Source organism: Lates calcarifer, linkage group LG9, assembly GCF_001640805.2.
Source record: "Lates calcarifer isolate ASB-BC8 linkage group LG9, TLL_Latcal_v3, whole genome shotgun sequence".
In the NCBI taxonomy this organism is placed as follows: Eukaryota; Metazoa; Chordata; class Actinopteri; family Centropomidae; genus Lates; species Lates calcarifer.
Window position 1 is genome coordinate 13,399,839 of NC_066841.1, and position 12,137 is coordinate 13,411,975.

General features: G+C 40.3%; 1 protein-coding gene across 3 annotated transcripts; it reads right to left on the minus strand.

Annotated features, from left to right (window-relative positions):
- Positions 1-50: 50 nt before the first annotated feature.
- On the minus strand, positions 51-11,849 carry LOC108874054 (transcription factor 7-like 1). Of its 3 annotated transcripts, none has more exons than XM_018662425.2 (9): positions 11,329-11,421; positions 10,359-10,833; positions 10,090-10,153; positions 9,448-9,515; positions 9,282-9,356; positions 9,007-9,163; positions 8,530-8,637; positions 8,370-8,418; positions 51-834 (listed from the first exon to the last, which is right to left on the minus strand). In XM_018662425.2, exons 2-9 carry the CDS (start codon positions 10,463-10,465, stop codon positions 623-625), a joined length of 840 nt encoding a protein of 279 aa, XP_018517941.1. In that variant the 5' UTR covers positions 10,466-10,833; positions 11,329-11,421; the 3' UTR covers positions 51-622. The 3 variants fall into 3 exon arrangements, with proteins under 3 accessions (XP_018517941.1, XP_018517940.1, XP_018517942.1); XM_018662424.2 differs by lacking the exon at positions 8,370-8,418 and adding an exon at positions 1,061-1,109 and having other exon boundaries at positions 52-834; XM_018662426.2 differs by lacking the exon at positions 51-834 and adding an exon at positions 7,100-8,200 and having other exon boundaries at positions 11,329-11,849.
- Between the last annotated feature and the right edge of the window lie 288 nt (positions 11,850-12,137).

Here is a 12,137-nt window from a genome sequence, read left to right on the forward strand (position 1 = left end):
CCTTCAAAATAAAGACACGGAGCACAGAGAAAAGTGGGTATAATAAAGATAATTTTACAACAATCACCAGAACAAATGCATGAGAAATCATTTTTATGTCTTATACCTTAAGTTAAAATAACCATAGTTTTCATTAGCTACACACTGCCCTGCATGTGTGTGTGTGTGTGTGTGTGTGTGTGTGTAATGGTCTAATGATTACTTGAATGGAAAAATCTGAATAGTCTGGATCACTACTCTTTGAAACTTTAAAGCTGGAAAATTCCAACTACTAAAAACGTTAACAATGTAAGATATTTATTTATCTATTCATTTATTAATTCTCTGCATACAGTGCATATAGAAAGTATTCAGCTTTTCATATTTTGTTGTTGTGTTACGTTGCAGCCTTGCTCTAAAAAAAGCATTTTCCTCATCAATCGACAGTCGTTACCCTATAACTACAAAACAACAGAAATTCTATTTCAGCTTTGTCAGTATGGGTACAGAGTCAAGATTAATAAGGAAACAAGTGAAATGAAGCTGCAATATAAGAAAGTGTTTTTTTTGTTTGTTTGTTTTTTTGGTTTTTTTTATTAAGGTGTATGAATAGTTTCTGAATGCACCGTATATGAAAATGAGTTCATTGTGCCTCTTTGAGTGACCTCGTTGGCAGGCCACAGGTGTCACACACAGGTACAGTCACTCTGTGAAGCAGCTTCAGGGCTGTCTGTGTGCAAGCAGCCTCCATGGCAGCTGCCTGTGAGGTAAAGGGCTCCATCGCTGCCATCTGCACAGGCGTCACACACTGCTTCTTGGCTTGCTGTGTGACCTTGTCAGGTTTAGATGCAGATGCTGCAACACAAACACACAAAAACACAAACAAAATCAGTCTACTGAGGCTTTACAAAATAATTTCAGAGCTAGACACTGCTTTTTTAAAACTTGAATAAAGTTTTTGATACATATAATTGGTAATGGTTATAAATGTCATGTTAAAAGTTAAATATGTCCCACATCATCTAGTGTTCATCATGTTTCTCATGAAAACACACTGTGATCCACAGAGATGTTGTCTCACCTTCAGCTAAGGTGGAATCCTTGGTCCTGATCCTCTTTTTCTTTTTGCCCTACACAAAAACAAACACGTTAGACTTTCCATGACAAAAACTCTGTGCAGTGACTGTGTTGCACCATCTAGTGTAATGACATAAACTTGTATGTGAGCAGAGTGCACATACATAGTTGTCCCTTCGGTGACCAGTCAGGGTATCGCTGTTCGTGGAGCCGTCTCTCTCTGTCAGCCTCTTCAAAATATTTGGCCTGCTGCTCTTTTGACATTGCCTGCCACTGTGGACACATAACAACACTCAGCGACACACAACTACATGCAACTACAGGCTGACTGGTGTGTAGTGCAGGCCCTGAAATGCAACATTCCCACATATGTGTATTTTTGTCACAAAATGCTGTCACATTGTAAAGATTTATGGTTAGAGAGAAGTTTAAGAGTTGCCTTAGACACCACTCAGTGCATGGCTACAGAAAACTTCAAAGACAAATCTTTGACTGAATCATAACCAAGTTTGTGCAACAATGAGCGTCTCAAACACACAGAGCGAAGACACTAACCCTCTGTCCAAGGATAGTGTTCACTGTGGCACTCTCAGTGATGTTCAGCTTCAGCTACAACATTTGGTCTCTGCTCCTTCCTGAAGAGCATGAAGGCGTTGGGCGGCTTTTTAATGTATGGCCGGTCAGCATATTGTTGAGCCTCACGTTGTCTCTTTCTATGGGAATACAGAAAAAAAAACAGAATAAGAGCACGCATCACATCTGTGTAAAACTGTGAGGAAAGTGGAAAGTCTTGATAGACAAATAACAGACCACAGATCATGAGCCTGACTTACTGTGAGACTGGGGGGTTCAGTGGAGGAGCAGCAGGAGCTAGAGCTCTTGGAAGCCTGTAAAGAATCCCTTCTTTGCTAGATGAATAAAAACAGACAGATACATTAGATGACAGAAAACTGTGAGGAAACTCGTGTGTTTGTTTGCATTTATTTGAGTGTTACTTACAATATTCTAAAAGGAACCAGGCGGTCCTTCAGGTCTGGAGGGATGCCCATCACTGGCACATTGTTAAACTGGAGACACAAACACACACAAAAAAAGGTGATGAGACAAGCTGCATCATCTGTCCACCAGGTGTCAGAGTTCCCCCACTTTAAGTTCTAGTCACTGCATGAATGAGCTGCAGTGGCACCTGAGGAGTAAAAACACATCTAAAGAGTCTATAACACACAGGTAAATTAACCAGAATATGACAACTAAAACCTCCTGTTCAAAAAATCACCTAACTACTCCAAACTTCAGAGGTGGATGTTACTGATATTACTGAATAACTGATCACTTTTTAAGTTAAGACACTGTCAGACTGCCAGAGTCAGAGTGAGCCACCTGTTTCACATTACACTGATTTACTGATCTAATTAACCTGCAATTCACTTCAATTAAAAGATGTACTAGAGCTCAGCCAAACATCTGAAACACCTCTTCTAAAATGTGACATTTTTGTAATGGAGTTTTGAACTGGAACAGGACAAAGTCCAGCTGTGACTGACTCAGCACTGAAATCAATGACATCTTGAAAACTGCTGTCTACTACAACACATCTGCAACCAAGATGCTTAAGAGTGAGTGGTTAACCAGAGTCTTACCTGCTGTGGGGGAGCACGGACGTTTGATGATGGAGCTGAAGTGTTATCCATCGTCTTGACAGATGACAGATGTTTGATGCCGTATCCCTACAGTTTGTGGTCTCTCAGACTCTGACTCTTTCTTACTGAGCTCCTGTGACAATGATGGGAGGACAATTTTGAGAGACCTGTATAGAGAAGGGATGAAGGTACCATGAAAACAAAACCGTGGTTTAACACTAAATATCCTCAAGTGGCTCTGTGAGAGGTGATAACAGATCTGTGAACACTAATAATATGCATAACAAGTAAATTAAACACACACACACACACACACACACACACACACACAAACCTTAATCAAAGTGTAACTGAAAACTTTTCTGTGATGTACAGATATTTCATTTTCTGCTACTTTCTACTTCATGACATGATACTTTACTGCGCACTTTACTTGACTACATTTAGTTACTTCTTACTGTACAGATAAATATTTTGTGTAGTTTATTTAACCTATAGCCAACTAGCAAAATATGATGCATTGTTTAAAATCAAATTATCCAACAATTGGCTTCATCTCAGCATGGAACATTTGAATGCAGCTAACATGTTGATGAATAACTATCGATGATCCAGTAATATACTGTATGAGGATAGAAAACTTTAAAAGATGACAGTACTTTCAAGTTTAAACAATTAACAACCATGAGCCACAGAGGTGTGGTTTACAAGAGATCAGTGTATATGGACTGCTAAAAAGTATAAGTGATTTAACTGTTTCTGCACTGGAAAACAACACAAATGCGAACCTAGCCATGTGTGTACTCACCCGCTGCGCAGCAGTTGTGTTTATGTTTTGAAATGTGTATATTTTTTTTAAATGAACCAAAAGATTCTCTTCAGAATTACTTATTGCTATTTCATGTTTTATGATTCTACTCTCTGTGCAGATAACTGTTCTGTATCAGGATATGTGGAGGTCTTGAGAAGTCTTGAAAAACACTGGATTCAGACCCAAACCTGTAGAAAACACTGTGTGCACTGTGTGTATACCAACTGTAGAACCTAACTATTATTTGACTGTAATAGGGATTTTGTTGAACATTTCAAGCCTGCAAATATTGAGACAGCCTCAACTCTGAACTAGAAGAAGAAGCAGAACAAATAAAAACCAAAGAGAAATGAAAGAAAAAAAAATATGTATGACAATGGAGACAACCTGAGCTGGCAGAGTGAGGTTACCTCTCCCACATAACTACTCACCTGCCAGATTGACCATCTCTGTGGTTAAAAAATAATGTCACAGTTACAAAGTCACCCCATGCTCTGGGAAACAACATGGAGGACATGTCTTTGCTCTCTGTTATTAGTAGTGAAGTTTCTCCTTCAGAGACTGATGTCAGATCAGATTACATTATATTTTAATTGTGAGCACAGTTCAGTGTCAAGGACAACTTCACACACAATATTCAGACACTGAAGTGTTTTGGTTTAAGAGGTGACTCCAGACCTGGACAGAATCATTATGAGATTTTTTTTTTATTTTAATTTCAATTGAGGAGACAAAACAATTCAAACTCTCAGGTATTTCAATCTGTATGAGACACATATTCCTCTCCAGGTCAGGATAGCTGCAGCAGTGAGGTTTTAATGTGCTGAGTTCACAGACTGACCTGGGTAAAGGTGCGTTCTACCACGGTCCCGGCACACAGGACCTGAGACTGGGGTCCTGCTGTCTTTATGTCCTGCAGGTTCTGCTCTCGGATCTAAAAACAACATTTGGAGTCATGAGGGAATGATAAGCACACAGTGTGTCCTGCTCAAGTCCACTGTCCTGCTTACAGTAATACAAATACATCACCACATCACTGACCTGTCTCTCCATTGCGAACCTCTGCAGGATTTTGTCCTTTGGTGCCATCTTGGTGTCATACTCTCCAAAGCGTCTCTCAATGAATTTGTTGGATTCCTTCAGCAGGGTCTCTTTTCTCTCCAGGTCAAAAATTAACCACACTGCATGTAATTCCTGCTCACTCACTCTCAGGCAAACACACACTCACACACAAAGATCCAACACACTGCAAAAACACTGATTATTTATACATTTGCATTTGTTCCCTTTGAAAAAAAAAACTCACATTTATACACAAAGTCATAACATAGAAGAAAGACTTGCAGATTCCACTCGTGCCCTCACTTTAATTTGTACTTAGTTTTGATCGTGGTTCTCTGTGTCTTTACAAAGTTCTCAGTCTCTCCTGCAGAAAATCCCTCTCCCAGCGTGATGCTGTAGGAACCAGGCTTCACAGCACAGATAGTGTTAAATGAGTGGTGAGCTGTGACCCATGGCTGCCAGATATAGTGCTACAGCAGAAGAGTTAATCTTTTATTTTAGTTTTTCATTTCATCAGACTGCAGAATCTTCTGTGTTTTATTCAGGCGCTGCCCTTCTCTACTCTATTCTGCCACATTGCCCACTAACATTTGATAACCCTTTTACATCACCATATAAGTGAATACAGGGGCACCAACATGTCCACTAAGCTATAAGCGTTAATTAATGTGAATGGAAGGAAGTGAGGAGTAACAACATGAGACTTTCTCTTACCTTATTAATGGCTTTGGATCGAGACACACCAGGCAGACCCACATCATGCTTGGTTTTTCTCCCCAGGATATCAAATTTCTTCCTGTTAATTTTCACCTCAAAGGGGTTGTTTTTGATCTCGGTGGAGGTCTTGGTCTTTCGGACCTAGACAGACTGCTCACCATGACTTTTATTTATCACACTGTCCATCACACCAGTAACATTTCAGATTCAGCTGTTGATGATCCTTAAACAATCGTGTGTATATTCAGTACGCTCATTAGCAGTTTATGAAGTACGAACCTTGTTGTCATTTTTGGAGGCTGCAGGGTTTGGTGCAGTTGAATTGTACTGCATTATATAGAAATGTGTTTCTATTATTTTGTCCACCCAGTTTATATTAATGAGGGCAGCCCAGACAGACAGAGATATCTGTACAATGTAGTAGAGTTCTTCAGCATCACAACCTACATCTGCAAAAATGATCATACAGTTGAATCAGCATCTTTCTACAACAATTTCAATAAAAAGGACACATTATAATATTCCTGAAGGTAGGATTTATTCCAAGTGTGAGTGTGTATTGCGTAAATTATTTAGATAATATACATATATTCAATAAATAGTTAATTCTGTTTGACATCGATGGACAATCCTGCATCTTAGTGTACAGCTTTTTTATTTAGAATATTCACCTCTTTTGCACTAATGTACAGTATAATATATTCTACTCTATTTCTATTTTTGTATTTTATTTAGACTATTCATTTACAGGCTAATATTAGCAAAAGTCAGCCTGTTCTAGGTCAACACAAATATGTCTGACTAATGTACTCATCAAAGTTATTAAATCCAGGGGTGAGTTTCCATTTCCAGCCTGAGGTCAAAGTTGAAAAAGAAGGAGCAGACAACAGAAACTTCAGGCGTAAAATTGCCTGCAGCGCCTCCAACGTTCATCCTTCAGATTAAAGGCATTGAGCACAGAGAAAACTGGGTATAATAAAGAACACTTTACAACAGTCACCAGAACAAAGCCACGACATAGTTTTCATTAGCTTAACACCGCACTGTGTCCGTGTCTTGGACTGAAATGAGCAGAACACTCAGATATTGTCAGTCATAGCTGGATTTGGCACAGAATACAGATATAGCGTCCAGATGTTGCTGACTTTGAGGCACAACAGGGTTGCTTACTCTTTAGTTCTTTATTAAAATATACCGACAACCTTTGGAAAATTGGCTGTGAAATTTGGTTCACACATTCATGGATCCCAGAGAATGAATTCTAATAACTCTCATCTCATGTTTTATCAACCACAACCATCCGATCAAAATGTCAAGATTTAATGAAATAGGTGATGCAACAAACAACTCAAAAACAAGAAGATACGAGTAAAGAAATTTCTTGCAGGAGATACAGGGGTAGACCTGTAGAGGGAATATTACTATTACATTAAAAAAATGTATATACCTGTACCCTTGTGCATGTATATGTTGACAACAGGTCACAAGTATAAAAGGGAAACACTGATCTGTATGAATATGTATATGCATGTCTTTGAAAATGTCATATTAGAACTGTCATTAGCTTCATGATTCAAAAATACAATTAAAAAATTTCTCAACATTTGATCCTTAGGCTTGGGGGATCCTAATAGTGATCAAGCAGATCACACACATGACATTATCTTCGTTAACTCTAAAACTTCAGACACAGTTCTGCTCTTAAATTTGTTTTGAATAGTTGAAATAAACGTGGATATAAAATCAGTTTGTTCAAGGTCACTCTCAGATAAATCACACAACTACTGTTTAAAAAAAAGTTAACAATGTCAGGTATGCTTGCAATCATTTATTCACTCATTCACTGCATAAGGTGCAAAAGATGGAAAGTCTTCAGCTTTTCATTTTTTGTAGTTGCAGCCCTGTTCTAAAGAAAGAACTTTCCTCAACAGTCTCTGGTCATTACCCCCTAATTACAAAAAGCAGAAATTTGGTTTTAGTCATTTTTGCAAAGGAAGGTGGAAAAAAAGAAAAGGGTGACTGACCCTTTGGTCCTTTGCAATGACATTTGAAATTTGGCCCAGGTTCCTCCCATCTCTCTGGATCATCTTTGAGCTGCCTCTACTCCTTGACTGGAGTCCACCCATGGTAAATTTGACTGACAGGACATGAGGTGGAAAGGCACGCTCCTGTCTACACAAGGTCTCACAGCTGATGATCCACATCGGAGCAAAAACCGAGCCTTGAGGTCGAGGGAATTGTCTGTGGAGCCCAGAGTCGAGATTGTGCTGAGGCACAGATCTAGGTGACTCAGAGGTGACTCAGAGCTGGCTGCCTGGCCAAGCTAAGTACGGGCCTCAGTGAGAGAGGTGACCTCTGTGAAGAAACTTCCTGAGGGAGAGCCGGAGAGGCCGTCGCGTTCTTGATCACCTTTCTCACCGAGGCCCTCTGCTCCAAATGGCTCAGTCTGGCCGGGGAAAGTGTCATTTTCCCCAGTCTGGGGAAAATGTAAAAGATGGAAAAGAAACTGAAGATGAAGTGCACCATATATGACAATGAATTTGTTGTGAAAGAGGGTTTAGAAGAGGGCAGCCGAGGCTGCGGAGTGACGGGAGGTGAATTCTGCTCCAAGAGTCACTTGCGGCAGGTTACAGAGGTCGCACAAAGGCACAATTACTGGAGTCTCTCTGTCAGGCAGCTTCACCAGGACTGTCCGTGTGGTGGTAGAAGACGCCGAGCCTCCTCTCTCAGTCTGAGGAGCACCCAGCACCAGGACTGTCGGGAAGGCCGGAGCTTGCATCGCGCCTGTTCGTGTGCGAGCAGCCTCCATGGCAGCTGCCTGTGAGGTAGAGGGCTCCATCGCTGCCGATCTGCACAGGCGTCACACACTGTTTCTTGGCTTGCTGTGTGACCTCATCAGGTTTAGATGCAGACGCTGCAACACAAACACAAAAACACAAACAAAATCTACTGAGTCTACTGAGGCTTTATAAAATAATTTCAGAGCTAGACACTGCTTTTTAAACACTGCTTAATATTTCAGATACAATTTTCATCATGTTTCTAATGAAAACACACTGTGATCCACAGAGATGTTGTCTCACCTTCAGCTAAGGTGGAATCCTTGGTCCTGATCCTCTTTTTCTTTTTGCCCTACACAAAAACAAACACGTTAGACTTTCCATGACAAAAACTCTGTGCAGTGACTGTGTTGCACCATCTAGTGTAATGACATAAACTTGTATGTGAGCAGAGTGCACATACATAGTTGTCCTTCGGTGACCAGTCAGGGTATCGCTGTTCGTGGAGCTGTCTCTCTCTGTCAGCCTCTTCAAAATATTTGGCCTGCTGCTCTTTTGACATTGCCTGCCACTGTGGACACATAACAACACTCAGCGACACACAACTACATGCAACTGCAGGCTGACTGGTGCACAAAAACAGATCCACATAAATAAACAAAGGCCCTGAAATGCTAAACTCCTACAGTGTATTTGTGTCATAAAATGCTGGAATCCCCTGTTCCCCGGGTCTTAAATAAAAATTATCCTCTTTCAAGAAAAGAACAAAAATTACTGTCAAGATGTGAAGATTTATGGTTAGAGGGAAATTTCAGACTTGTTGCCTTAGACACCACTCAGTGCATGGCTACAGAAAACTTCAAAGACAAATCTTTGACTGAATCATAACCATGTTTGTGCGACACTGAGCGTCTCAAACACACAGAGCAAAGACACTGACCCTCTGTCCAAGGATAGTGTTCACTGTGGCACTCTCAGTGATGTTCAGCTCAGCTACAACATTTGGTCTCTGCTCCTTCCTGAAGAGCATGAAGGCGTTGGGCGGCTTTTTAATGTATGGCCGGTCAGCATATTGTTGAGCCTCACGTTGTCTCTTTCTATGGGAGTACAGAAAAAAAATGAATACAAGCATGAATCACATCTGTGTAAAACTGTGAGGAAAGTGGAAAGTCTTGATAGACAAATAACAGACCACAGATCATGAGCCTGACTTACTGTGAGACTGGGGGGTTCAGTGGAGGAGCAGCAGGAGCTAGAGCTCTTGGAAGCCTGTAAAGAATCCCTTCTTTGCTAGATGAATAAAAACAGACAGATACATTAGATGACAGAAAACTGTGAGGAAACTTGTGTGTTTGTTTGCATTTATTTGAGTGTTACTTACAATATTCTAAAAGGAACCAGGCGTTCCTTCAGGTCTGGAGGGATGCCCATCACTGGCACATTGTTAAACTGGAGACACAAACACACAAAAAAAAGGTGATGAGACAAGCTGCATCATCTGTCCACCAGGTGTCAGAGTTCCCCCACTTTAAGTTCTAGTCACTGCATGAATGAGCTGCAGTGGCACCCGAGGAGTAAAAACACATCTAAAGAGTCTATAACACACAGGTAAATTAACCAGAATATGACAACTAAAACCTCCTGTTCAAAAAATCACCTAACTACTCCAAACTTCAGAGGTGGATGTTACTGATATTACTGAATAACTGATCACTTTTTAAGTTAAGACACTGTCAGACTGCCAGAGTCAGTCAGTGAGCCACCTGTTTCACATTACACTGATTTACTGATCTAATTAACCTGCAATTCACTTCAATTAAAAGATGTACTAGAGCTCAGCCAAACATCTGAAACACCTCTTCTAAAATGTGACATTTTTGTAATGGAGTTTTGAACTGGAACAGGTCAAAGTCCAGCTGTGACTGACTCAGCACTGAAATCAATGACATCTTGAAAACTGCTGTCTACTACAACACATCTGCAACCAAGATGCTTAAGAGTGAGTGGTTAACCAGAGTCTTACCTGCTGTGGGGGAGCACGGACGTTTGATGGTCCTGGGCCATCATAGCCACTGATATGGCAGGTTCTGTGAAGAGATCGTGGAGGTTAACCAGGCCACAATACACACTCACCTTTTTACTGTACACCAACATTGATTTAGTAGATGAAAAACATAATAATAAGCACCACAGCAACTTGTAGAGTTTGAAGAGATTCTGTTTCCTTATATCACTTTATGCTTATATCAAATTCCTATGAATCTGTCTCTTCACCTACACTTAGTGTCTTACCTGACCCTGGCTGTAAGGACCTGCCTGGCTGTAACCTTGACTTGACTGCATGACATTTTGATCATACAGAGGTTGTTGGTAGATAATGGGAGCAGCCTGTCTAACATTCAGTCCAGTAGGAGCCGCCAACGGCTGTTCAAAGCTGCGTGGAGTTGCAGCCGCGGGGATGCACCCACCATATCCTCCACTCAGAATCTCCTCTAGCTCGGTGTCAAACCCCTGCTCAGTGGGGATAGCAGGAGGGGGCAAAGGTGAAGGTGAAGGTGCAGGAAGCGGAGGCAGAGGGTCAGGTGTGTCATCCAGCATATCAGTTACCACCGCCTGAAAAGTGTCAACCACGTCTCCCCACTCCATCTCCTCTAAGAGGCGTTCAAACTCTGCAGGGATATCCATCGTCTTGACAGATGACAGATGTTTGATGTCGTGTCCCTACAGTTTGTTGTCTCTCAGACTCTGACTCTTTCTCACTGAGCTCCTGTGACATTGATAGGAGGACGATTTTGAGACACTAAGGGGATGAAAGTACCATGTGCAAACTAGATTCTTTGTTGAGAGTGAAGGTGAGAAGGAGCAGCACTTGTGTAACTGCTGCCATATGAAGCATTAACACTGTACACTTCAACTGACAACTAAAGTCACTTCTTACTTAGCAGATAAATATTTTGTGTTGCTTATTTAACCTATGGCCTGCTAGTAAAATATGATGCATTGTTTAAAATTAAATTATCCAACAATTAGTTTCACCTCAGCATGGAACATTTGAATGCAGCTAACATGTTGATGAATCAAAAAGTATCAATAAATTTAATTAAACTTTACTTTTAACTTTAAGCAATTAAGCAACAACTCACAATTCACAGAGGTGTATTAAGAGAAATCAGTATATACTGACTGCTAAAAACTACAGGTGATTTGACTGGAAAGCAACACATGCAAACCTAGCTTAAGAACTATCCACGTGAGTACTCACCTATTGCGCTCGCGGACGGTTCGGTTAGCTAGCAATCGTTGTGTTTTTTGTCTTGAAATGTGATTTTTTTTTTTTTTTTTTCCAGTTTTCCTTGAGAATAACGAGTGTTAACACTGTGAAGTCTACAAGTGAAATGATCCAAGAGATTCGCTTAAGAATGACTTCTTGTAATGTCACGTTCTGTGGAATATTATCGTCACAGCGTAGTTTAATAATTCTGTTCTCTGTGCAGACGATGGTTCTGCATCAGGGTATGAGCAGGTTCTGGGTAGGTGGTGAAAAACACTGAATTCAGACCCAAACCTGCACAAAACACCGTGTGCACTGCGTGTAGATTAACCGTAGAGGCTATATTCTTCTCATGTGTTTAAAACCACTCATTTAAAGTTACCAAGAAGCTCCACTCTCCCATAACAAGTTCATACAGTTAACTGATTACAACCATTATTAGTGTCCCAGCTCCTCTCTGCCCACTGCAACTCAATTTTGAGGTACTTGTATAAATTTACAAATACTCAGATTCTTTACTGAAAAGCAAAAGTATTAATACAGCAATGTACAAATCTTGCATAGAAAATCCTATATATATATATATATATATATATATATATATATATATATAACAGTATAAAAAGTAAAAGTAGTTGTTCTGCAGAAACAAGTACACCTGTATAAACATTTTATTTATGAATGATTGGATTGCTAATATGATGCAGCAGTGTGTACGTATCTCAAGGAACTACTAAGTCCAGTTGCACGATTAAAACTTCCTTGAGATAACTATGACCTGGATGAATATTCACAGGCTT